This window comes from Echinops telfairi, unplaced genomic scaffold (assembly GCF_000313985.2).
Source record: "Echinops telfairi isolate 266 unplaced genomic scaffold, ASM31398v2 ScPeMD7_2010;HRSCAF=2546, whole genome shotgun sequence".
Lineage (NCBI taxonomy): Eukaryota > Metazoa > Chordata > Mammalia > Afrosoricida > Tenrecidae > Echinops > Echinops telfairi.
The window spans coordinates 19,209,112-19,235,006 of record NW_022105908.1 but is presented as its reverse complement, the minus strand read 5'-3'; the positions used below and the strand labels follow the sequence as shown (position 1 = coordinate 19,235,006).

Here is a 25,895-nt window from a genome sequence, read left to right as displayed (position 1 = left end):
GTTGGGATGTTTTCTTGATGTGCACTTGACCTTTATATAAAACTCTCTCTTATACATGAGTTTCTGTGGATTTGTTTCTCTAAAGTACCCAGACTAACACAGGAATTTAAGAAGAATTAAAGGGGAACCCTGGGTTGACTCTTCTTCAGACTCCACATCAAGTTAGTCATCAAATCCTAGGTTTCTTTGTCTTAATAAAGATAAACAAATCTTGAATTTGTCCCCTCCCCTCTACCTCTCCTTCAACCACCTGGCAACCCCCCCTTGCTGTGCCACATACACATACACTGATGATCCCTTGTGTTATTTGTCTAACTACAATGGATTAGCATACTATGTAATTTCATTTTGATTTTGTTATGTTTATCAATTAATCACCGCTCCCTCCCTCCCTCAATATAAACTCCAGAAGAAAGACATTTTCTTCGGTTTTGTTCCCGATGTTTCCCTGACACTCAAAACAATGCTTTAAATATAGCAGTTATTAAATAGACCAGATGGCAACTTCTTCCTTGGTCTTAAGACTTTAAACTTAGTTTGCTTCATTCAGAAAACCTTTCCTGACCATACTCTACGTTCTGCAAACTGATGTGAAGTCCTTTGCCCCCCCCCACCCCCACCCCACAGACACATACACACTCCCACAGCACCCAGACCCTCTCTGTCGCCATCCTCAGCGAGTCGGCTTGCATTTCCCTGAGCGTGTTTTGTGAAAAACAAATACTCATTTGCGGCACAATGTTCAGCCCTAGGTTTCCCACCAATGTGGTTATCAACTCTGCTGCATCCCTGGTTGGACCTGTCAACCTGAGACGGAAATTCTAACGCAAGCCCACACTTTTGCTCAGACATGTTCCAAAGGTTCTCCAGCTTCCTGCCTTTCTTCCCGAGGAGGGAAGTTTAGGACACACAGAGGGCCCACGGATCCTAGCTTTCGGCTCCTTATCCCCAGCGTGCACGGCGACTCTCCCCAGCCTGGTTCAGTGCAGCGGGCGAGCTCCTGGCCCTATTCCGCCAGGATCCCTGGAATTTTGTCCCCACGTCTCTGATAGAGGCAGCTCATTCCGAGTGTGCTGCGGTGTGCACTTGGAAGCCCTATGGCCCCCTCCCCAGGAAAGACGCCTAAAGCCAAAGAGCAACACCTACCGTCTTCAGGTCCTAGGAAGACCCCTGGGTTGGGGGGCAGACGCCCGGGACCACTCGGGCCAACATAAATGTAGCCATGCCAGGACTCCAGTCCCAGTTCCAGGGAAATCCGGGCGATCTTAGTGCAGAATTTGAAACCCTAGCGACTCTAGTCCAAACGCAATTTGAGACGTGGCTTCTTGCAGTGACAAAATAAATGCTTCTCCCATGGCCGGGATGAAGGCACCGCTGGGATTCGAACCCAGGATCTCCTGTTTACTAGACAGGCGCTTTAACCAACTAAGCCACGGCGCCAACGCTGGCAAGGGGTTCGTGGAAACTGCCCTACAGGAGAAGAACGTGCAGGGCTGGCCACTTCTTTTCAACTTTCTCAGACTATTCTAAATCTAATTTGACAAATTTCGTTTTCGGTCCATCCATTCATGCACTAAAATCTCCTATTGCTAAAAGAAATTCATCAGGGCAAGATATGACAAAATACCAATTTATAAACTATCAGGGCTCATGAGGGAGGGGGAGCGGGGAGGGAGGGGAAAAATGAGGACCTAATGTCGGGGGTTTAAATGGAGAGAAAATGTTTTGAGAAACGATGTACAAATGTGCTTTACACAAATGATGTGTGTATGGATTGGGATAACAGTTGTATGAGCCCCTAATAATATGTTAAAAAAAAAAAAGAATGAAGAAGATGGTCTAAAACCGACTGTGGTGATGATTGCACAACTCTTCTTGATGGGATTGAACTAGTGAGTTGTAGTGTATGTGAATTATATGCCAATGAAACTTTTAAAAAGAAAAAAAATAAATTAAATTAAATAAAAGAAATTCATCAAAGAAGTTAGCAGCAGACTCAAGTTGAATTGTCTGTCCGGACACTCCAGAAACCAGGAACTTCCGGGGATTGCCAATACAGGCCCAACGAGAATTGTGAACAGTGCAGAAAAACGATGCGTAGTCGGCAGGATTCGAACCTGCGCGGGGAGACCCCAATGGATTTCTAGTCCATCGCCTTAACCACTCGGCCACGACTACCCCGTCCTGCAAGCAGCTCCTGGCCTGTACCTTCCCGAGCTTCCAAGCACTGCAAACCCGTCACTTTCGCCCCGCCGCTTTCCGTGCTGGGCCAGCCAGCCTTCATCGATCTCGGCTGGGAGCTTAAATAGAGGGAACGCCAAAGCGGGAAAGACACAGAATCTGCTTTCGCTCGCAGCCCTGACCCACTACGGTCCGCCTTCCTAGAATTCTGATCCCGGATCCCGGATCCTTCCTATTCTCGCACCGGTCTCGCAACATCCTGTCTGCCCAGCCGTCCAACTCCAAGCCTTGAAATGCGCAAGGAACTTAGGTTGGTAAGAAAGCCGAGTATCCTATGAAATTTTGGCTGTGGATACACAATTATCCGTGAGATGAAATGAAAGAAAAAAAGACGAACACAAGCCTGGCCCGTACGGGGATCGAACCCGCGACCTTGGCGTTATTAGCACCACGCTCTAACCAACTGAGCTAACCGGCCACCAGTAGTGCAGCGCGAGCTAGCTTTCCTATATGTAGTAACCTCAAATTATGTTGCCGATAGTCAACCAGGAAATCTTGTTGTGTGGACCTGCAGGTACTACCAAAACCCCAAAACTAAAACTGAACCCGCAGGGACCAAAAGGAAGACCCCTGAGCAGCTCTGAAAGGCTTAGTGTCTATCTTTTCAGCTACCCCACGTGAAGAAATGGCTGACCACAAGCCAAATGCATGAGCACCCTAACATGGTCGTCGCTGCCACCTGGTTAAAACCTCTTGAGTGGATTTGGTTTCTGCAGATGTGGTGTTGATCTACCAGCCATCTGCCCCTTGCCTGGTGGTCCCTCCTCGTAGGAGCACCCTTTGCTCACTTGATCTCCAACCCCCTTCCCTCATCTATGGATCCCCAACAACTCTCCTGTGTCTTCAAACTTCTCGGGACCTTCATAGCCATTTCCTGCCTTGCCCCCTCCCTAATTTGCTCTTCCTCATGGTTCCTTCCTGACTCCTGGTACCATTTCCTCTGAGGGACCACAAGCTCTTCCAGGGTGGGCGACAGCTCCCCTCCAAACCCCTGCAAAGACTCAGCCGCTGGTGACAAGTACAAGCGACAATGAGAGTGAAGGATGGGCTGGCTGCCAGGGGATCAGGAGAAGGAGGGCCCCAGAAAGGATCACAAGCCAGCAAGAGCACTAGAAAGTTTTATTGTAGGTCAAGGGTCCGGCACCCTGCACCCTCTGCCAGGACAAGTCTTCTGTTTCCTTCCCATGAAGGCAGGGCCCAGCAGCTCCGAGCCACCTGTGAGGACAGGTGTCTTGACCCTATCCGCAGAGGAAATATGAACAGCACCATGATTTGCCTGTTGCTACAATTTCCCCTACATGGCAGGCAGATTGGCTCCGGGATGCTGGGACCAAGAAGAACTGACAGTCAGGTAGCAGCAAGCTGTGAATCCAAGGATCTGGGCTCCTGGCTCAATCACAGAATACGGGAGAGAGCTAAGCTCCAGTTCTTAAGTTGTCCAGTAAGGCAGGGACACCTTTCAGGGCATCTCTGCAGGCCAGGCTATGGAGTGGAAGCAAAGGTCCCCAGAGAGCCAGAGGGCTCTGGCTCCTGAACTGAGAGGCACGTCAGCTGGAGTCTGGGGTTCACGCGAGTCAGGAGAGGGGAGTCCCCACAATGGAAGCGCTGTAGCCGGGGAGGTTCTAAGATGAGGAGAGAGAAAAACACATGCTCGGGGTATGTGGTTTGGGTCCTGGCTGCCTTTCTCATTGGCAGCTGCAGAAACTCCCACTCCCTCGTCCCTCTCCTTCCTGGGTGTCACAGCCCCACCCCCCCTGCCCCTTACCTAATGGAAGGATCTTGGAGGGTTTCCTTTGCAGCTCAAAAGACAGCTTCACAGGGCGGAGGACGGAGAGGCTGTTACAGAGTGTCCAGAGGTAGTGGGTCAGGGGGTCACTGATCCCCGCTGAGGACTAGAAAGGAAAACACAGCTCTAAACCCTCTACCACCCCCATGGAGCGTGGGACTCTGAGCCCCTACCTCCCAGTCACATCTCACCTCAAGCTGGGCTCCTGGCCCTGTGAAGTGCAAGGCCACTCTCCCTGGGCCTCGGACCCACTCGAGGAGGGCAGTCCACTCAGGAGGCTGCAGCCCTAGTGCTTGGGCCACTTGATGATCCCGACAGGTCACAACAGCTTCAGCAGTCCCATCCTCCACCAGGAGCCTGGGGCGGGGCAGGCAGACGGCTCCTGAAGCCCACAGCAAACCCCGGTGGCCAGGATCCTGGACCGCCGATGCTTCCCCACCCTGCTTCCAGTCTGCGCTCACCTTGACCCTCATTCGGAATATGAGCCAGCCACTATGCTCACTCACTGCCTTCAAGTCCATTCCGACTCTTAGTGACCCTTTCCGAGGCTGTCAGGAGTAGAAAGCCTCATCTTTCTCCCGAGGTGCGGCTGGTGTTTTCAAACCGCTGACCTCACAGTGAGCAGCCCAACACGTTACTGCCACCGGACCAGGGCTCCTACAGCTATGCTAGCACTAGGATAGCAAGACAGCCCGATTCCCTGAAGAGCCTAAGAAAGTAGGGCGAGTCACAGCATCTGTGAGGAAGGAAAAGGTGTGGTGGGCCCACCATGTGCTCTCACCTGACTCTGGCCTGGCTTACAGATGTCTGCGATGGGCAAGGCGGACCTTGATGAGTACACTTTCCCTGGGATGAGAAGCCAAATGGTCAGCGAAGCCTTCTCAGTCTCAGCCAGCCCCCTGCACCTGCACCCAGCGTCTCCTGTCCCCTCACATACCTGGAGGCAGAGGCGGTTACAATACGCACATGCCCAGAGGAGCTGAAGGCTGAAGACAGAAACAATATGGCAAGAGGCAGTGGCCTGGAATGGGGCCTGGCGACCCTGCAGCAGCTCGGCCAGGTAGATGTGAGGCAAGGGGGTACTGAAGAGAAAGACAGGTGTCAAGGAACAGCAGCGGGGTTCTGAGAACAGGATGGGTCTGGGAGGAGGTAGAGGTGTGGAGGCAGGGGCAGACAACCCACCCGAGGGTCAGTGTCCTCTTGGAAACCCCTAACATCCCCACGCCATGGTTCTGACGTTTGGTTTCTGACCTCTGACAGTCAGCCTTACTTCTCAGGCACGACCAAGTACAACAGTCTGGCCGAGGAAGAGAGATGTGCATATTCAGAATGAAAAGCCGGCAGGGCCTAAATCTCTGCCTCTCAGTAAAATGACAGGCCCTGGGCATTTTAACCCAGGGCCGAGGAAGTGCTTCTGATTCTACACATTCTGCTGGGCGTTGGGAGAAGCCTACATGTGGGGCACAAATTCCAGGGACAGGGGCGTATGGATGCCAGGGGGTGAAGGTGGACTTGGGGCCTGGGGCACCGACCTGATGGTGGTCTCCTGGGGAAAGCTGAGGACCTGAACGTAGGTGGACGCCCGGAAACGACAGTAAACATTGTGGGATCTGCCGGCGCAGAGGGGAAGAGGAGGAAAGGAGTCAGGCTGGGGTAGAAGCCGCACTGTCCAAGATCATGCATGCATCATAGCTTGGCCCCCACCCTCAGGGCCTCCCTGGCTTTGTCAAAGCTGAAGAAGGGTGAATTTGCAAAATCGGGTCTAGGACATCTCATGGGGACGGAGGGGGTGAAAGGTGGGCAGTATCATAGGGTAGGTTCCTGGCAGAGCGCCAGCAGCCAATACGGTTCCTGTCGCTGAGTTGCCCGTGGTGTGTACTCACCACCATCAATTCTTAAATTATCTACATCTAACTCCTAATCAAAAGGGGGGAAAGGCACCGCGTCGGTGGGGAGGCAGCCCTTCACCTGGAAACCCTTTTCTCCAGCTGTTTGAAGTAGACCCGCGCCCCTGGCAGGAGGCCGAGCGGGGGCGGCAGGTGCGGCTCCTCGATATAGATGGCCAGGTGAAGAGGGCAGTCGCGGGCGGCCATCTGCAGGGCCACAGTGAGTTTCACACAGCCTCTCGCAGCGCCCGTGCTCCCTGCGGAAGGGTCGGGAGGGGAGAGTCAGCCTCGGCTGGCAGGGCCACAGGGTCCCCTCCTCCCCCTTCCCATCCAAGACAGTTTCGTCTCACCAGGCTTTCTCCCGAGCGAGGCTGGAAAGGGCGCGCACAGCGTCCGTGACAGAATCTCCGCTGGGAAGGACACCAAGGAATCTGTGAGGCTGGCGGGCAGAGGAATGAGGTGTAGCAACGCTCAGGATGGAGACGGGACGAGGCCCACGCACAGGCATGTCCGCAGCCCTGGAAAACCTCACACGCTCTGCCCGGCTTTGGCACAGTCAAGGAGACAGGGCATAGGGGTACAAGGTGGTGGCAGCAGACATCTGACTCAAAACAAAACCCACAGAATTTGATAACTGGAGCCCTTAACCAACCAACCAAACTGTAGCAGGTTCACGTCGTGTGTGCGTGTGTGACCATCAGTGTGTGCGTGTGTGACCATCAGTGTAAGCTATCCTACGAGCTTACTGAGGCAGGCAGTGATTCCTAAAGCCATTAACTAGCCACATCTTGCACTAAAGGAAGGCCTTTCTTTAGATTTTTAGCTTTTGTTCCTCGTGTCTTCTGTTGGCTTGTTTGTTCCTTTTCTTTGCTAAGACCTTCCTTCCCCTCACTGTGGAAAGAGCCCTGGTGATGCAGAGATGAAGCGCTTGGCTGCTAACCAAATGGCTGGCAGTTCAAACCTACCCAGGGCCTCTGTGGGAGAACGAGGCAGCAGTCTGGCTTCCTCGAAGAATCCAACCTTGGAAAACTAACCCAATGGGAAGGGGCTACTCTTTCCTGCAGGGTGACTGTGAGTGGGCATCGACTCAACAGAAAAGGGACTTGGTTTGAGTGGGCCTCTGGCTTGTGACAAAGTTTGCCTACAATCACACCAAACAAACGTGTGGGGAAGAGCAGGTAGTGAGCCCACATGGAAGACACATCCGCTGGGGTCGAGAGCAGAGGTTCACCCCACCCCAAGCCTGCTAGGGGGGAGCAAGCAAGCAGACCAGCGAGAGGGGAGGGCATGTACTTGTCACTGAGGATGTCACTAATCGAGGATTCGGGAAGTGCCTCCTTGATATCCACCACATCCGGGACATCCTGGGAGCGCCCAGGCTCCAAGGTCCACTCGTCCCGGACAGTGAGGCAGGAAGTGCAGCCGGCCAGCTCCAGAGGCCGCTGAGATCCACAGGATGACCCCTCCTGGAACAACGCCGGAATCTGCCAGGAAATGGGAGGACGCGCTGTCTGAGGCTGGCCCAGAGGGAAGGTGTTCAGAGAACATGGCGTCCCAGGCTTGTCTGCTTCCTTTCTGGAGTCTGGCGGCAGAAGCGCTTTAGACACACGGGCCTTCTCTGTCTCTACATCTCCACTTCTGCTCGGAATCCTCCAGAGGGGCCTGGTCCTGGCTCACCCTCCCCAACACCTCCAGCCAGGAAAGAATTCGGGGAATGAGTATGCAGGAGGAGGGCACTCACTGGGGGGCCTGGAGCCACAAGTCGGTACACTCTGCCCGGGTGCAAGAACTCGAACCAGCGGACAGATGAGCCAAGAAAGATGAGGAGCACCTGAGAGGAGGCAGAGCAGGAAGCTGGGGCGCCCAGTCAGGGGCTGGGCCACAGGAGGGCTGCTCCTCCGTCCGTCCGTCCCTGAAGTCCCAGTTCACCTTTTGTTCCTGGTTCTCATCACCCTTGGGCTCAGGCGGGCCCCATCCAGTCCCCTCCTTCCTCTGGGTGTTCCCAATCCACCTCCCCGACACATGGAAACTGAGGGTGGGCCTGGGCACCACCACACTGGCTCCTGGGGGTATACAGAAGTTCCGCTTCATCAGGGCCTCCTTGTGGGAAAGCCAGAAGAGCCGGCTCTGTCCTTGGTGTGGCCTGTCTTGGCCCGTGGGTTCTGTCTGAGGAACTCTGCAGGAGGTGCTTGAGCGATGGACGGGTCTGGGCACAGGCACGACCAGGGAATCGGCCAAAAAGAACTGCACATAGACTCTGTTGGGAGAGTCCAAGGATACATTGCACCCCTCGCACCACTCACTGCCCCTTCCCCCAGACTGGGTGCACACAGACTCTACCCCAAGGACGCAACCTGGCCTGCTGCTGCTGGATGAAGCCACTCAGGCTCAGCTCCCTCCAGGATGGGAAGTTGCTTCTGACATCCCTCTCTACAATCACCTGGAACTTCTCCGCCCGCACCACGCAGCCTGGAGGAAGGAGAGGTTCCTTTTGGCAAGAGAACTGTGGGCTGGGGCGTGGAACAGACCCCAGGGCTCGCTGCTTAGCCCGTCTGCTCCCCTGAGAACGCGAGCGGAGCCCACCTTTGAGGGATCGAGACAGAAAGCAGTCCATCAGCATGTTCGAGGCAGCCTCTAGTCTTGACGCGGACTAACCCTTGCTTCTCCTTTCTCAGCTCACCCCTAAAGTGCCCATGGCTATATTTAAGAAACGTTTCTCTCCAGGGTGCCCCTGTCTAAAAATCCCAGCAAGTCCAAAGAATGGGACCCAGGCTTGGGATCCTGGTTTGCAATGTTGAGCTCTAGGGTGGGAGAAAGGAATGCTGGGAACTGTAGTTCTGGCTAGGGATCCCTTGCTTTTTTTTTTTTCCTCAAGCGGCCAATGCAGATCTACCAAACTTCTCCCCCCAAATTGTTGTTTAGCTTATGCTGCTTCAGGATTCTAGCAAATCCCTGGAGGGGCCCTGTCTCAGGCTCCGTACCTATGAGCTGAGGGTCAGCGATGGGCTGCGAGTGCTTGTCCAGGAGCAGGCAGGACAGGGAGCCACTCTGGTCCCGCAGCAGCAGAGAACCTTTATGCGATGATGGCACTAGAACTCCGACTAAAACCTGCAAGGATAGAAGGCCCGGTCTGAAACAAACACTGCGCATCTCCCCCAATGTGCCGGGCAGCACGCTCAACAACAGAGCTACAAAGGGGACAGAGCTACAAAGGGAACACAAAAGACATCGTCAGACCTCGTGGAATTTCTATTCATGTGGAAAAAGAGACTTGGGGGGGAAATGCAGACATTAAAAAGTGCAGAGAAAGTGGTACACATTTAAGGTTAGTGGTAGGAGACCACACTGAACCTTACAGGACATAATGAGGAGTTTGGGTTTTATTTCATATGCACTTGGCAAACTCTGAGAAGGCTTAATAAGCTTAATATAGTCCTAGGGGCATTCCCCACCGCCACCTCTATCGTGTCCCTGTCTTAGGAGAAGAAATTGGAGAGGGCCCAAGAACTTACTCACTCTCGGCCATCAAGTGGATGCTGACTTCTAGCCACCCTATAGGGCAGGGTACAACTGCCCCTGTGGGTTTCCAAGACTGTCACTCTTACGGGAGGTTTCGAACTGCTGACCTTGCAGTTAGCAGCCCAACTCATAGCCCTTACACCAGCAGGGCTCCTTTAACTAAGGCTGGACAGGTTAAAAGAGAATGGGAGACAGAAATGGACTGTGTGGCTAACTGCCTCCACGAACAACTGCCTCCTTTGTCAGGAGGCCACAAGAAATGGATTCTGCCCAGCTACCACGACTGAATGTTTTGATCGAAGATCCCATAGAAGACTCCTGATCAGGAAGGGGGTAAGGCACAACAAAATTTGCAATTCTCATGAAATTCAGACTCTTTGGAACCATGGAGGCTGGATGAACCCTGAAACTATTACCCAGAGATAACCTTTAAACCAGAAATCAGAAACATCTCCTGAAGCTTTACTCAAAGAAACAACAGTTTAGCTTAACGAGTACAGTGTGTCTGCCCTGAGCATTCTGCTCTTTCAAGGTCTACCTGGCGGGGATCAATGGAAGGATTAGGCAGGGGGTTGACATGCGCTGGGAGGAACTGGGAAAAGGAAAGTGAGAAGGGGTACACGACTCACAGAGCATGATCAAGGTCACGGAACTGTATGTGCCACGTCTGGAATTGGGGCACGGTTTCCCCTGCGTCTAGTCTTAACCATCGCAAGAGTAAATGACTGGGAGAGAAACAAAGACAGGACCGTGGCCTGAACAACACCGGCAGTGCGGGAGGAAGCCCAGATGGAGCCCCACGTACCGGGGTTGGCTGGAAGGCAGAGGGCAACAGGCAGAGCCAGGACCAAGCCAGGCGGTGGTTGAGCTGGCAACTGAGGAGGTGGGAAGCCTCTGTGAGGGGAAGGAGGGCCTTCGGGTCAAAGGAGTCCCAGGCCTTGGCCTGCCCTTCCTTTTCCAGGCTGGCCAGAGTGGGGAAGGCACAGGGAGCCCGCAGTCGGGTGTACTGGTGAGAGAGAACAGAAATCAGGTCATGGGGCCCACAGGTCCCCTGGGCAGCCTTTCCGATGCACTAGCTGGGCCCCCTCCCTGCCCCTCACACCCTCGTACTTTCTGGAGGGGACACTGATGAGGCTCTTCAAGGATCTCCTTGTGTGCGTTCCGCATGGGGCTGCATGGGCATGGCAGGGCTAGAGCATCCAGGGTGGGAGCCAGGAGCTGCAGCCCCAGGTTGGGGTTGCCGGGAGAGGAGTGCTGCAGGAACTGGCGGTGCCGCAGCACATGGGGACACAGCCTGGGTCAGGGGAAGCGGCCGTGTCACTGCCCTGAAAGGCACAAGGCCACCGCCTCCTGGCCACGTTTCTTCTGGATCCGCTTCCTTTACGGAGGCAATCTCCCACCTCCACCACTCCCCACCCCAAAGCCCCATCCTCCTTACTTGCAGGCCAGCTCCTCCAGGGCCCTGGTGACCCACAGGTAGAGGGGAAGTCCTAATTGTCGTTCCCAGAGGAGCTGCATGTACAGGGAGGCCCCGTGGGCTTGCCGCGCCAGCTGGATCTTGGGGTTCTGACGAGAGAAGCCCCGAACGAGCACGGCGCTGCCGAGGCAGGTGGCGAGCACAGGCCTTTTTGTTCCTCCTCCCACTGACTGCAGCAGGTGCACATCGCTGAGCTAGACAAAAATTGGACACGTGAAAAGACAGGGGGACGTCCCCCACTCAAGGACCTCAGGCAGGGTGAACTGCGGGCTCCGGGAGGGACAGCCGGGGCGTCTCCAAGTCCCTTCTAGCCTCTGAGCCTCATCTGCCATGGCGACCCACTTCCCCACCCGCTCCACTCGCCTCCCTGAGGACCTGGTGCCCTGCAGGCTAGGGTGGCGGAGGTGCCCCACCAGGCCACCTGGGAGCACTCTGCACCCGACACCTCGGGGCCAGCTCCAACCATCCCTTCTTCCAGTCAGAAGGCCCTTCTGTCACACAGGCGTTCTGCTGAGCAGACGTGAGCCCCTTCTGATCCGGAAGTCGCTTCCCAACAGTACTCTCCGAGTCCATACTTAAGACACCGGACACTTGGTTTTCTTGTTAGAGAGGGTCCCATCTTACTTAAAAACAAACACCCCCAAAACCTCCAAAAGACCAGTCTATAGAGTTAGAGAAGTTGCTGGGTGGGTCTTTTTTTGTCACCAGCCCTGTCCCTCACACACCTCCAGAGAGACTCCCGGGCGCACCACCCGCCGGAATCCGTGGAATGGCTGGTAGGCAAGACAGAGCGCCAGTTGCCCATCCAGCTCATAGAGGCCAGCGGGCTCATTGAGCACGCCCGTGACGGTGCCCTGCAGGCAGAGGAGAGCGGGTCAGCGGCTCCTGCTGCTTCCTCTCTGAAGCCCCAAGCTGCCCACCCCCGAGACATGGGATTCGCCCTTCTGCTCACCACGTATGATAAAAGTTTTGAGTCCTGGACCAGACCTTGCCTCTCATTGGTGTCCCGAGAGTCACTGGGCACAGGTGGTGGCTTGTCGCCAGCCTCCAAGAGGGGTCCTTCCGGCTCCAGCTCCAGCTCCAGCTCCCGCACACACTCTGGTTTCAGCAGCGCCACGTGGGAGGAGGGACTGGTTGTCCACACACAGTGATGGTGACCATGGATCTTGGACACTCGCAGCTCTGTCAGCACATAGGATTGACCAGGCCGGAGAACACGGTGCCACACCAGCTGGGCAGGGACCTAAGGATAGCAGGTGCATGAGCCACTTCTCGTGGAGGCTGCCCCTCAGCCAGAGCCCCTTCTATTATGACTGGACCTCCGTGTAGTCTGTGTAAGCTCGCCCTACACTGAGGCTGCCTCTTGAACACAGCAGACAACCACGTCCCAAGGGGAGCAGGACCACTGGTACAAGCACTGCAATCAAGCTGACTTGAGTAAGTAAACAAAAAAATGCCGCCACCGAGTTTACTCCGACTCAGAGTGACCCACCCCACCCCACAGGGCAGGAGAACATTTCTCCCGAGCGTTTCCCAGGTTGTCACCTTTTCATGAGAGCTGACAGCCTCATCTTTGCCCCCCAGAGTGGCTGACCTGATGCCTAACACACCATGCCACAGCACTCCTTATCTGGACTCAGTGATCCTGTCCCTGAGGCTTTATGAGTGTCTATCCTCACCCCTGTCGTCCCAGGTGTAGTCTGAACTCGCCGCAGCAGCTCTACTCTGCATGCACGGGGTCACCAGGATTAGACAGCAGTGCTACTGTCCGGTGCAAGGAATGAATAATGGCTTCACTGACGGACGAACGGACTGGCCATCGGTGCTTCTGCTCTCCGCCCCTCTCCCTTTATACTCATGAAGCTTACATCCCCACCTCTCACTCAGGGGGGCTGGCAAGTCAGCTCCGACTCACAGTCCCCCTCAGTACAACAGAACCGGACACCCCGCCCCTGCGCCATCCCCTTCACATCCCTCTGCGTGAGCCCCCCGCAGCCATCACTGTGCCAGCCCATCTCGCAATCCCGCAGCTCCTTCCCTTCCAGGCTCAAGTCTAGAACCGGAATACCTCTCCTCAAAATCCTCCCCTCACTACCTTTTTACATCTCCCTACAGCTCTGTTCCTTCCAATTCATCTCTAAGGCAAACCCCACTGGAGGAAGACGGAGCCCTGCCACCCCACCGCCCCACAGTTGGTGCGCAGCGGGGGCCACCACTGCTTGGCCATCTCTCCTCTGCGCCCCGCACAGCCTTGCAAGGCAGCTCTCGCATCGTCTCCGAGTCCAGACCCTCTCTTACGAAGAGATTCCAGGGGTCCCTAAAGAAACAGATCTCAAATTCCGTCCTCTCGCCAGCCCATCAATAGTCCTCTCCACGAGCGCCCCCACAGAGCACTGGCAGTTGCTGACGGACGTATCTGGGGGAGAGCTTCCAGGGGATAGGGTCGTCTTCAATCCCGTACTTCTGAATTGATCAAGGTGCTTACTCTGACCGCCCTATTACGGGACTCGTTAGGCACACCACGTATCTGACAACTTACTTATTATTTTGAATGAATGTTTGCTTTGTCAAACAAGACGACACAGAATCTCCAGGGTGATTACAAAGCACTTGAAGGACTTGCCATCTGTAGAAACTCAGGTGTGTTTCAGCGCTCCCTCCCTTGGCATGTAATACAGGAAGGAGCCAACCCCGCCCTTCAGAGAACTCCCTAGGAGACTTAAAACAGGCTGTCAAAGAAAAAAAAGCATCTCTTCTTTCACTCAGGGAGAAGAGAACAAGATCAGAAATCTGGGCAGCCTCTAAGCCAGGGGTTCTCAACCCTCCTAATGCTGCGACCCTTTCATCCAGTTCCTCACGTTGTGGCAACCCCCAACCATAAAATTATTTCTGTTGCTACTTCATCACTGTGATTCTGCCACTGTGATGAATTGGGAGACCCTGTGAAAGGGTCATTTGACTCATAGGTTGAGAACCGCTGCTCTAAGCCTTTGACTTCTAACGGGAAAGGAAAACACTGGGCTTTTACTATTTTTCATTTCTTGACATTCATTCTACTTCAGGCTGACGGCACAGACAGGCGCACAGACGCTCTGAGAATTCTTGCAGTGCTATTAGATTCCCATTTCCCGTTCTAAGATAGCGTTTCCGTCCTTTAACTGTCTTGAGTACTTTTGAAACATTTACTCAACTAAGTGTATGAGACGTAACATTATGGCTAATGTAAAGATCAATCATTGTAAAATACCATCACCAGGGTCTAAAAGATTGAACGATCAGTTTACTGAGTTTTTAAAAGAGCAGGTATTCAATTCCTCAGGCCAGTGGTTCTCAACCTTCCTAATGCCGCCACCCTTTCATACAGTTCCTCATGTGGTGGTGAACCCCAGCCATAAAATTATTTCCGTTGCTACTTCATAACTGTCATATTGCTACTGTGATGAATTGGGCAACCCCTGTGAAAGGGTCGTTTGACCCCCAAAGGGGTTGCGACCCACAGGTTGAGAACCGCTGCCTTAGGGTGTTACGCTAAGGCTTTTCCTGGGCTACTCCTAGCTCATCAATGGCCGTCTGTCCGGATTCGCCTAGGACACAAAAACTGTCTACTCAAATGAATCGTCCAGCAGCCAAGAAAGCCCACTGCCCACCACCTGTACACAGAGAACATCACTTCCCTCAACAGTCCTGCTTCAGAAAGCAGCCCTCCCCACAGCTCTCTCAGACGATGCTGTCTGTCCTGTTAGAATGCTGCCCATCCTCCCACATCCCCTTGCTACTGAATGGACCCAAGTCCGCACCTGCACAAGGATGGGCACAGGGCTGACACCTGGGGATGAACCACCAAGAAACAGCACAAAGTAAGTTTTCGTGGGACTGTTCACCAGAGCACTCAGTCGAACCAGCTTCCCGGCCAGATTTCGCCGCACATCTCTAACCTTGTTTCTAGAGAAGGGAGGAGGGAGGGAGTTGGGTATTTTTAAAATAAATCATTTTATTGGGGGCTCTTACAACAATCCATACATCCATTGTATCAAGCACATTTGTATATATGTTACCCTCATCTTTTTCAAAACATTTTCTTTCTACTCGAGCCCTTGGTATTAGCTCCTCTAGTTTTTAATTTTTTAATTTTCTTCTTTTCCCTACAAATGTCATCCCTTCTGTGCAAAGAATAATCGGACGATGATGTAAAACTTCCCTGGCCTAGAGCTAACACTCTAAAAAGAACCTCCTTCTAACTCTCCCGGTCCTAACTCTCTTGAAGGGCTTTGCTCTTAACTTTCTCGGAAGCCCCATCCTAAAAACCCAAACCCACTCTGCCGTCCAGTCCATTCTGACCCGCAGAGCCCCACGGACAGGGCAGAATGGCTGCCGTGGGGGTGGCTGAAGCTGTGAATCTTTCTGGCAGTAAGAAGCCTCCTCTTTCTCCCCGCGAGCGGCTGGGGGGTTTGAGCTGCTGATCTTGGGGTTAGCAGCTGGGGCTCCTGAGAAGCCCTACAGTCCCCTCGTTGCGGAACATTCCATCTACATTAAAACCCTCCTTTCTCTCTTGCCATTGACCTGCCCGCAGCTCCCAAGTCTCCCAGCACTCCCATCTCAGGCTTACCTGTGCCTGAGCAGGCGGGAAGCAATCTCTGGGTAGAGGACGGGAACAGGTGTGGCAGGGCCAGGACTGATGGTCAAGGGGAACACTGGCACGGGGGCAGCCCAAAGCTCCAAGTGCCCTTCCCTTGAGGAATTCCACTTGGCAGGAGGAAGGTAACACCAGCTGGGGAACAGGAACAGGTGGCCCAACCAAGAAAGGTCCAGGTCTAGGAGCTAGACAAGACCAGGGTCAAGGGTTAACCAGGACCCTACCAGCCAATCGACCCTGCTGCCTTGCTCCTAGACACCATTCTTGAAGGGCCGAGGCAGCAGACTGCCCCTCCTTACTTACCTCACAGCCCAGGAGACCAGTGTTATCTTTCACACAGAGGATCCCATCCCTGCCTTCCTGGTCCAAGGCCCCTGATAGATCTGTCAGTGTCCCTAAAAGTAGCAGTCGCTCCCGGGGCAGGGGGTCCCCATCTGGTCCAGCCTCTTGGGCCCAAGCCTGATACGAGCTACTGCTCCAAGACAGATGGCTGCAGCATGGGAGGCGCTGGTGGGTCCTGAGGTCCCGCACCGAGACGAAACTGTAGAGGGAAGGGAACAGAGGCCGTGCAAAGCTAGGTCACCCTGCTCCCCAACACATCCCATCAGGAAAAGTCAGTCGGGCACACAGGCCAGGAGATGAGTTTGACTGGAGGGAGGGGGAAAGTAGGCGCCTATAGAAATACAGGGCGGCCTGGGGGCAAAGGCTAGGGAAAGAAGAGACAGAGAGAGGAAGGAGAAGGAGGAGGGAGAGAAGAAAGAGGTAGAAGAGGAAGGAGAAAGGAGGGAAGCAGGCAAGTGTGTGCGTGGGGGGGGGGGGGGGGGGGGGGGGAGTGTTGAATTGTACCTTGAACAAAATGGTGTGGGGAATAGTTCTGACCCCAGAAAATGAAACAGGAACACGACAGGAGCCAGAGAATGGAGAAGCCTGTACAGTCCCACAACACAGCTGCCTTAAAGCCTCCGGCTCGTCGAGTCTACCCTTGCTGCCAAGGGGACTTCAGGGCAATCACCACGCCCTCCACGACCATGAGTTGACACGCAGCTTGCCAGTCCCCAGGCTTTTTGCACACTAGCAAGACCACTTCACACGAGGTTTCGGTCTATGTTTAAGTAAACAATGAACGGAGCCTAAGCATCATGGACATGAGTGAGAGATGTAGGGAAAAAGGAGCTGTAGTCCAACAATGAGAAGAGTCAAAGAGGAGAAAAAGAAAAGGTTTAAGGTAAGAGTGCTCTTAGAACTCACTCTGAAATTAAATAACAAAATACCTTTTACTATCAAATAAACAATCATTTTTAAAAAACCCAAAGTATCAGATTCAGAAAAAGCTGAAGATAGACATGGTATGCTGGTATGTGTATAAATTGGTATATCACACGCAAGTAAAGTCTGCTATGGTAATCCCAAACTACTGGCATATTACACCAGCTGCCAAAAATTCAGGTCAGATCTGAAGAGGATGTGAAATATTGCAATCACTGCTGGCATCCCTGGATGGATACTGGGTGGAAGCAAAGAATGCCAGGAAGGGGGTTACTTGTGTTTTCCTGACCATGCAACGGCATTCGATTGTGAATCCTAACAGACTATGGGTAGCATTGCGAAGAATGGGAATCTCAGAACACTTCACTGTGCTCGGGCAGAACCTGTACCTGGATCAAGACCAGGGGTTCTAACAGAACAAGGGAATTTGTTTGCTAAAACAAACAAACAAATCTGTCTTGGAAGATGTACAGACAAAATGCTCCTTAAAAGTGACTTCATCTCAAAAGGACTCATAGTGACCCTACTGGACCAGGCTACCTGTGAGTTTCCGAGACTGCAATTCTTTACAGAGACAGAAACCCTCCTCTTTGGTGGATTTGAACTGCTAACCTCACAGAACACAGCCCAATGCCTAACTGCACCACCAGGGCTCCTTCAGGAGAGACCAGGCCTTGGAAAAGGACATCCTGGTTGGTAAAGTACACGGGCAGCTAAACTGAGGAAGATCTTCGACGAAGAGGGTTAACACCGTGGCTGAAACAACGGGCTCAAATACAGCAATTGTGAGGATGGGGCAGGATTGGGCAAGGTTTCGTTTTGTTGTGCACACAGTGGCTCGGAGTCAGAACTCACCTGCTGGCCCCTAACAACAACAACAACAACAACAACAACGTAGCTGTGGTTCTTATCCCATTTGGCAATGTGTTTTCTCTGTTAGGGTAGCGTTGGGTTTTGAAAGGAATCTCTTTGGAGGTAGATGAAACGGCAGATGAAGTGAAACGACATGAGGGGGGAGAGATGTCGTGGCACAAGAGGGTTACCAAGGAACGGATGCCGAGAAAAAGCCAGGACCTTCCCCAGAAGGGACAGAGAGCCTCGTCTTAGAGCTGGAGCCCTGAATTCGGCCTTCTACCCACCTAAACTGTGAGAAAATAAACCTCTGTTCACTGCGGCCACTCAGTTACGGAGTTTCTGTTCCAGTAGTACGAGATAAGGGAAGACAAGGTATTTCCTTTTCAAACCCAAATCCAACCTTCGGCCAGCCCCGGCCCTTCCTTACCTGTAGCTGAGGGGCAGTGTGAAGCCTTGATCCTGTCCTCGGGATAACCAAGTGGTCTTCACGCAGTCAATTACCATCTCCTGCAACTGGACATTGGGCTCCTCGCCGACGGGGCACAGGGTCTCTCGGATGAAGGTCTGGGCCGTCTCCAGCCAGGCTTGCTCCTAAAGAGAGTGCGCCTGGTTAAAATGCCTTCATGACCACCTTGCCCACAGAGAAACTGTTGGGGAAGAACAAAGGAGTAAACACCCACAGCCATCAGGTCAGTTTTGCTGACCCTATTGGACAGAGTAGAACTGCACCTGTGGGTCTCTGAGTCTGTAAATCTTTATGGGAGTAGAAAGCCTCATCTTTCTCCGGAGGCATAGCTAGTGGCTTTGAACTTCTGACCTTTCAGTTAGCACCCCAATACAGCTACCACACACCACCACTACGACACTTCCGAATACAGGGATAGGAGAATGGGGGTGGGGTGGGGTGCGGGGCACAAAGAATGCATGTGAGATGCGGATGAAAAGTAACGAGGTTTAGGATCGGAAGAAACCTCCCAAGTCTTAATCCAATCAATAGTCGCCTTAGACCAGGGGTAGGGGAGATTGGCCTCGAAGTCATCAATAGCAGCTACCATCTCATGCCCCCCAGAGGAGAACAGTTCCAGCCATCAGTGCAAAGGCAAAACTCAAACTCAACTCCCACTCACGCGAACCCTGTGAGACAGGGTAGAACTGCCCACGAGTTTCTGTTTTGTGGGACTGCAAAATCCCATGTGTTCCCCGATGCGGCTGGCGGTCGACCCGCCCAACACCTAACCACTCATGTTACCAGGGCTCCCGAATCAAGGAAAGGGTCCCGGCCCTTAAACGGGAGGCCATTCAGCTTCGAGCTCAGCCTTTTCTCTGCCTAGCAAGCCCCTTGCTAGTTGCCACACAGCAGGCCCCCGACGCCTGGCAACCCCCCGGCGGAATGGGATTGGCTTGTTGGGATCCATGAGGGGTTTGCCCAGGGTGCTTCTCCGAAGTGCCTTCTCCCCAGCCTTAGTCTGGACGCTCCGCTGGACGCTGGTCAGCAGCAGAGACACACAGGCCTCCACTGAGGCTGCGCGGGGCTGGAGGAGCACTGGTATGAAAAGCCTGGACCGATCCTTCCCCCCTCCAGCCAGCCTGGCTATCTCTCTGCGGCTCCTTCCTGGGTCTGCACACACAGACCACCATGAAGATGAATCATCTCCAATACAATTATTATTTAAAAAAATTTTTTTAATAGTTTTATTACGGGCTCATACAACTCTTATCGCAACCCATACATACATCAATTGTGTAAAGCATATTTGTACATTCATTGCCCTCAGCATTCTCAAAACATTTCCTCTCCAGTTAAGCCCCTGGCATCAGGTCCTCTTTTTTTCCCCTTCCTCCTTGCTCCCCCCTCCCTCATGAACCCTTGATAATTTATAAATGATTATTTTGTCATATCTTGCCCCGTCCGATGTCTCCCTTCACCCACTTTTCTGTTGTCCGTCCGCCAGGAAAGAGGTCACATGTAGATCCTTGTAATCGGTTCCCTCTTTCCAACCCACTCTCCCTCTATGCTCCCAGATCACCACTCACACCACTGGTCCTGAAGGGAACATCCACCCTGGATTTTCTATGTTTCCAGTCCAATAAAATTATTAACAAGAAAATAAGATCAATCATCTCCAGGTATAACTGTTTCTCATGGACGGCAGGTGATCTGGTTATACAGTCTGCAGCTGAAAAGCAAGGCTGGTCAAGATCACCATGGTGGTGGTGGGGGGATCCTTTAAATTTCCCTTACCAAATAAGACAGAGTGCTGCACAGTATGTATATATATATATGTATATATATACATACATATATATATATCCCCTTTATAGTTTATTTAGTCTAGGGTATATCCTTGCATTTCCACCTGCTAAATGCATGGAATATAGAACCCAACTACATTTGTTTCCTGTTCTGTATTTCCAGCTCCAATGTGGGCTTCCTAAGACAGAGACCACCTTTAAATATCTGACAGATTCTGGATGCATTAAAAAAAAAATCACAGTGATTGAGTCCATTCCAATTCCTAATAATATCCCTATAGGGCAGGGCCGAGCTGCTCCCCAGAACGTCTGAGACTGGACATCCTGACAAGAACAGTCAACTCTATCTTTCTCCTACAGACATGCCGGGGGAGGGGCTTGGCTTTAACTGCTGACCTTACAGTTAGTGCCCAGTGCACAGCCCACTACACCATGAGGGCTCCTTTGCAGACGTGCCCTTAGCCAAGGGTCAAGTGGGGGACAATGCGCTTGGGTTCATGAAAGAGGAACTAAAAACAGGTAAGATGGGTTGTATGACTTCAAGAATGTAATCAATATCACCGAATCGTACGTGTAGCAAAAACTGTTGGTATATATTTTGTTGCATGTATTTTCAACAACAAAATCTATACATATATACACACATATATAAACATAAACCCTGAAACCAAACTCACGGCCATCTAAGCAGTTCTGACGTATACTCAGGGTGACCCTATAGGACAGAAGAGAACTGCCCCTTTGGGTTTCCAAGCCTGTCAATCTTTATGAACTTCAATTGCCTATGGAGTGAATGGTAGGTTTGACCTGCTGACCTGGCAATTAGCTAGCAGCTCAAAGCCATCGCCCACTACATGGCCCGGGCTCCTGGAATGTGTCATAACCAAACCAAACTCACGGCCATCCAGTCCATTCTGGCTCTTAGCGACCCTATAGCACAGGGTAGAACTGCCCTTGAGGGTTCCTGAGACAGGAACTCTTTACAGTAGAAAGCCTTGTTAGAAAGAGACAAGCCTAGTAGAAAGAGCCAAGTACAGAGGACCTAAATCTTTTAACTAATAACCAAAAAGAGCCCCTCAAATCCAATGCTAGCTAGTTAATTCCAACTTACAGTGACTCTACAGAGGGTTCTGAGGTCAAAGATCTTTTTTTTTTCTTTAGCTCAGGTTGACTAGAGAAACAAATTTATTGACATGTATATGTATCAAAGAAAGAGCTTTAAAGAGCAATTTTATACTAAGAAAACATCCTAGCCCAGATCAAGTCCCTAAGTCCAAGATTAGCCCATATGTCCAGCACCAGTCTGTAAATTCTTCAGACTCATGCAAAACATGCAATGATGCCGAGTGCAGGACGACCACAGGCCAGTGGGTGGAAAGTATTGTGGATCCAGTGGTGGTGGAAGCATCTCAGCTCCGGCAGGGGTCTCCACGTGGCTCCTCCAGCTCCAGGGTTCTAGCATTGCTCCATGTGTCAGCAGGAAGACAAAGAAGAGTGTCTCCCGCCTCCAGGGAGGAATACCAGAGTCCCCAGCATCCTCAGGAGAAGGCCATGCCCCCACGGAGGCCTCCTTGGCTATTTGAGAGGTTAGATTCCACCCTACGGTTATAAATCTTTACAAGAGCAAGATAGCCTTTATCTTTCTCCCTTTGGAGTGGCTGGTGGGTTTGAACGGGCAACTTTGTGGTTAGCAGTTCAACACTTCCCTGACAGCACCACCAGGGCTCCTTTATAACTAATAAAGTAAAATCATGTAATATGGGTAATTTAGACTTTTCTGGTATTTGTATTTTAAATGTAAAAAGAAATTGTTGGGGAGAAGGGAAAAAACACTAGAGAGGGAAACTAACTTGGACTAGTCTCACTGCTAACTAACTTAAAAAAACAACACTTTTTTTTTTTATTCGTAACTACAGTGGCACTTAGGGAAAGGATGTTTGTCCTTCTGGATCACCAGTTCTACTTCTAAGCCATTACAGCTTCCTCTCGGTTCCTCTAGAAGTCTTGGTGCCACTGTTCGACTGCTAATGGCAAGGGGGGTGGTTCAAACACACTGGCTGCTGAGCGAAATGGTGGGTGCCGCCTACTTCTGTAAAGATTCAAACCCCTACATAGGGTTTCTGATTGGGATCAACTCAATGGCAGTGAGTTTGGGGTTGGATTCCTGATGGCCCATCCATTGATTGGTTCTTGGAATCCCACTGCTTCTCAAAGTGGTACCACTACTTTAGAATCAGACTCAAGTTTTGTTAGAAATACAAATTCATAGATATGGTGTACTGAAGAGGTGCATCGGTGGCATAGTGGATTGTGCTAACAGCAGTCATGCCACAGAAGAAAGATAAGGCTTTTTACTCACGCAAAGAGTTAAGTCTCGGATACCCACAGGGACAGTTCTACTCTGTCTTAAAGGGTCGCCATGAGTCAGCAGGGACCCCAGGACAGTAGAGTTTGGGTTTTTTTGTTTGGTGTATTGAGTGGTACAACTATTAATTTGGTTGTCATGTCGTGAATTGGGGGAAAAGAAGAAACAGGGGTATCTTAAATAAGCTCCCCTGATAATAAAATTGATGTAGGCTGAAGTTTGAGAACCTGATATACTCAAGGACCTCATTGATCGCAACTGCTTTAATGGCCATCTTCGATGGTGATTTGTCCCAAGTCTCTGCTCTAGCTGAGATCTCTCTCCTGAGTTGTTCTTGCTTCTCCACCTGGCTGACCTATAGAAACCAGACCCTGAAGTTCTCCCCAAACTCACTCCTATCAAATTGACGACAGCAACTTGAAAGATTAGGTAGGAGACTTAGAGGACAGCAGGCTTATGTTCCTGGGGAAGAAACGCTTCAGGATGGGTGGGTGAGAATGGTCGTCCCACTCAATGAATCAGTGTCGTTGAACTGTGCATATGAAAATCCTTCAACTGGCGTATATTCTTAATACTTTAAATAATACTTAATACTTTAAAAATAAACAAAAACAACGCACGCCTCCTTCAATGTTTACTAACGTAGTAGACGGCAACCTAACCAAACAGTTGTTGGACCCTGAAACTGGGATGTCCGTCTCCACGTCTTTTACATTTGATCGCCTTGATACCTCTGTGCACTGGCTTCACCTCCGCAACGCCACGGTTGGGGTGCCCAACGCCTCTCGCTTCCTTCCAACCTCCGTCTTCAAATCGGTTCCCGCCGATGCACGCTCCTCACGGCCACCAGAGGAAACCCAAGCCCTTATCAGACTAATCACCCGTCGATGAAAGCCGCGGCTCCGCTACACTGTCCAGGGAGTTAGGTCGGCGCAACCACCACTCAGCTGACCTTCCTGAGTTCTCCAAAGACCCCTGCTTCCTAATGATCAGTTCCCCACTCCCCTACAGCGGCGGCAGGGATCCTTCCAGGAACCTGGGATCCTGCTACCACCTCCACCGGGGGGCTGACGGATTCCTGGCGGGATGGAGCCCCCGAGGTCCCACGCGCACGGAGCCAGCGAGGCGGGTGGGAAGGGACTGCCAGGCAGGCCCCCCTCCGCGGGGCCAGGGCGGCCACGGCGGCCAGAGGGCCGAGGGCACGGCCACGGCCACGGCCGAAGACAGAAAACCCAGCACAATTTCAAAAGGGATGAAGGGCGGCAACACTCACGGAGAGAGAGGGGCGGGCCCCGCCGGCCGCCATGATGCGCCCGAAGCTCCACCCCCGGGCGGTGATTGGGCGGCAGGCCGCGCGACGACGCGGGGCCGTCCCGTGACGTCACTGGGAGCGCGCCCGCGGTTGCCCCGCCTCCTCGCCGGCTCCCGCCCTAGACCTTTGGGGGCCGCCCGCCCACGCTGCCTCCCCTTGAGTCGATTCCGACCGGTGATGACCCTACAAGACAGGGTAGAGCTGCCGAGACCGCCAGTCTTTACGGGAACAGAAAGCTTCATCTTCGTCCTGCACAGCAGGTGGTGATTGGGAACTGCTGGCCTTGCCGGTGGCCGCCCCCAAGTCACTACGCCGCCAGGCCTGCGGGAGCTGGCTGAGGACCCCCTAGAGAGCACTAGTGAAGTCTTCGTTAGTGCTCAGCTGCTACGTGAACAGTCCGCCCTTTGAACCCCCAAATGGAAGAGAGATGTGCCAGTCTGCTTCCATAAGCATGTCATCCCTGCAAGGGGCAGTTGTCCTCCGTTACATAGGGTCACTGCCCGCGTGGACTGGAGGACAAGGGTGTTTTTGGTTTTAGAGACTCTTGGCTTTCAGCTCCCGGTGCTTCCCACCCATTGGAAGTCATCGGGTGGGATATGGCTGCGGGGGCTCAAAACAGCAGGCCTAGTGGGTACCGCCTAAGCATCCTCCGGGGCAGGGCTGGGGTGGGGGTGGGGGGTGTTCCTGTAGCTAGATTGAAGGCCTTAGGAAAAGTTGACTTTATAGTCGGGAAGTGAAAGATTCAAAGGATGATCTCGGGAAGAATAGACAAAGGGAAAAGCAAACGTCTCTGTGACAGGAAGAACTGCCAGGAAATCGGTGTGACCGGAAGAGAGGAGGAAGACAAGACCAGAAAGTAAAGTGGAGAAGGGGTGTTGAAGACTGGTTACGTTTGTACGTGCACCAACTCATTTTGGGAATAAGGCAAATATTGGTCATGATATAATAAGCATAAACATTTTAGGCAAGAAAGTTCCAACAAGAAAATAAAGACTTTAATCCTACAAGTTATGGTAGCCTCTAACTTGTCGGAGCCTGCCGACGAGTCGAATGGTCCTGAAAGGGGGAGTGAGGATTAAGGAAGAAGAGAGGCAGAAAGTATTGGGAGGGCAACAGTGAATACGGAAGCCCGAGTTTATTCTACATCTTCCTTTTATACATGCAGAAACAACCCGGGGTATAATTAGTCTATTATGACAGTATATCAGAAACTCTATTTTCTGCCAAGTCAACGATTCTTTGATAAAAATTAAACATTCTGTTTTCCCAGAATTCGTATACGTCTTTGTTCTTTTTCTTAGTCTCAAGGTCAAACCGCAGAAGCAAACAGCAGATACTGACACCTGGGTCATGATATCTCAGCCGTTTCAAGTCTGAGTCTTAATGGCCTTCAACACTAACTCTATTTCCCTTTGGTTGCAAACTCTTACTCTGTTTTGTACAAACTCGGTAGGCAGTTCTAAAGAGAATCTTTGTGGTATCAGAAGTTCAAAAACAAGCAACCAAATCTATGTGAAGGGGCGTGGATGTAGTGGAGACCCAAAACTCACTTGTAAGATAATTGGACAGTTGCTCTCAGAAGGGCCACACGGAAGGGATGATAAATCCAGGGTGCAGTATAGCACTGATGAAACATAACTATCCTCTAGTTTTTTAATATTTCCTCCCCTTACTGTTAGAGTTTTTATTTGTTTTACCTCATTAATCATGTTAGACATGCATATGTTCATTTGATAAATTAAAGATCGTTCAGTACATGAAAGCCAAAGTAGATAACCCTTCAGAAACAGTAACAGGAGTAATAGTTCCCTGAGGATATGGAAAGAGGATGGGGGGGCGGGGGGAATGGGAGCTGATAGCATTATTGATTGTATAACCCCTCTTGAGGGGAGTGAGCAACAGAATTGTATGTGAATGGATACATTGAATGGTGTAAGATAGGCAAAAATAAAATGAAAAAATAAGGCTTTCTGTGGGGGAGGGGGGAGTAGGGAGGGGTTAAAGAGGTGCTGATATCAAGGAGTTCAAGAAGAAAGAAAATGTTTTGAAACTGATTGTGGTAGCAATTGTACAATACTGCTTGATGTGATTGAACTATGGAGTGTTATTATATATGTAAGAATGCCCAATAAGATGATTAAAAAAATTAAAAAAAACAATCCTTGTTTGCAGTTATTTCCCAATATTACACAAAGAATCTGCTTCTTTCCACCTAAGCCACAACAGTTAAAAATCCTCCAGAGCTTTGCGCAGTGGCAATATCGTAGCCAGTGAGGTTTATCCAAGGCGCGATTATTGCTAA

At 51.8% G+C, this 25,895-nt stretch overlaps 1 protein-coding gene, 3 non-coding genes and 1 pseudogene across 4 annotated transcripts; 1 reads left to right on the top strand and 4 right to left on the bottom strand.

Moving 5' to 3' along the window:
• Positions 1–1,366: 1,366 nt before the first annotated feature.
• TRNAT-AGU lies at positions 1,367–1,440 on the bottom strand. Its single transcript has one exon. It is a non-coding gene; the product is annotated as a tRNA-Thr (tRNA).
• A 656-nt stretch (positions 1,441–2,096) lies between these two features.
• Positions 2,097–2,178, bottom strand: TRNAS-AGA. Its single transcript has one exon. It is a non-coding gene; the product is annotated as a tRNA-Ser (tRNA).
• Positions 2,179–2,585: 407 nt separating this feature from the next.
• On the bottom strand, positions 2,586–2,659 carry TRNAI-AAU. The gene has a single exon. It is a non-coding gene; the product is annotated as a tRNA-Ile (tRNA).
• A 684-nt stretch (positions 2,660–3,343) lies between these two features.
• Positions 3,344–23,587, bottom strand: CTC1 (CST telomere replication complex component 1). The gene is made up of 23 exons (XM_013007309.2): positions 23,555–23,587; positions 18,091–18,254; positions 15,846–16,083; positions 15,516–15,727; positions 14,707–14,851; positions 11,862–12,152; positions 11,635–11,763; positions 10,871–11,103; positions 10,543–10,726; positions 10,238–10,438; positions 8,895–9,021; positions 8,268–8,382; positions 7,843–8,170; positions 7,655–7,744; positions 7,207–7,397; positions 6,264–6,352; positions 5,996–6,170; positions 5,560–5,637; positions 4,965–5,109; positions 4,809–4,873; positions 4,219–4,384; positions 4,007–4,133; positions 3,344–3,863 (listed from the first exon to the last, which is right to left on the bottom strand). The coding sequence occupies exons 1-23, from the start codon at positions 23,585–23,587 to the stop codon at positions 3,724–3,726; spliced, it is 3,666 nt and encodes a 1,221-aa protein (XP_012862763.1). The 3' UTR covers positions 3,344–3,723.
• Positions 23,588–25,834: 2,247 nt separating this feature from the next.
• Positions 25,835–25,895, top strand: LOC115870595 (annotated as a pseudogene).

Bases quoted from the DNA above. Each gene is read 5' to 3' on its own strand.
- CTC1 (XM_013007309.2), bottom strand. From the start codon at position 23,587: ATGGCGGCCGGCGGGGCCCGCCCCTCTCTCTCC. The intron at 15,728-15,845 runs GTAAGTAAGGAG...GGTCTTGTCTAG, and splicing joins CTGGTCTCCTGGGCTGTGAG to CTCCTAGACCTGGACCTTTC. The intron at 8,171-8,267 runs GTTGCGTCCTTG...CTCTCCCAACAG, and splicing joins ATCCAGCAGCAGCAGGCCAG to AGTCTATGTGCAGTTCTTTT.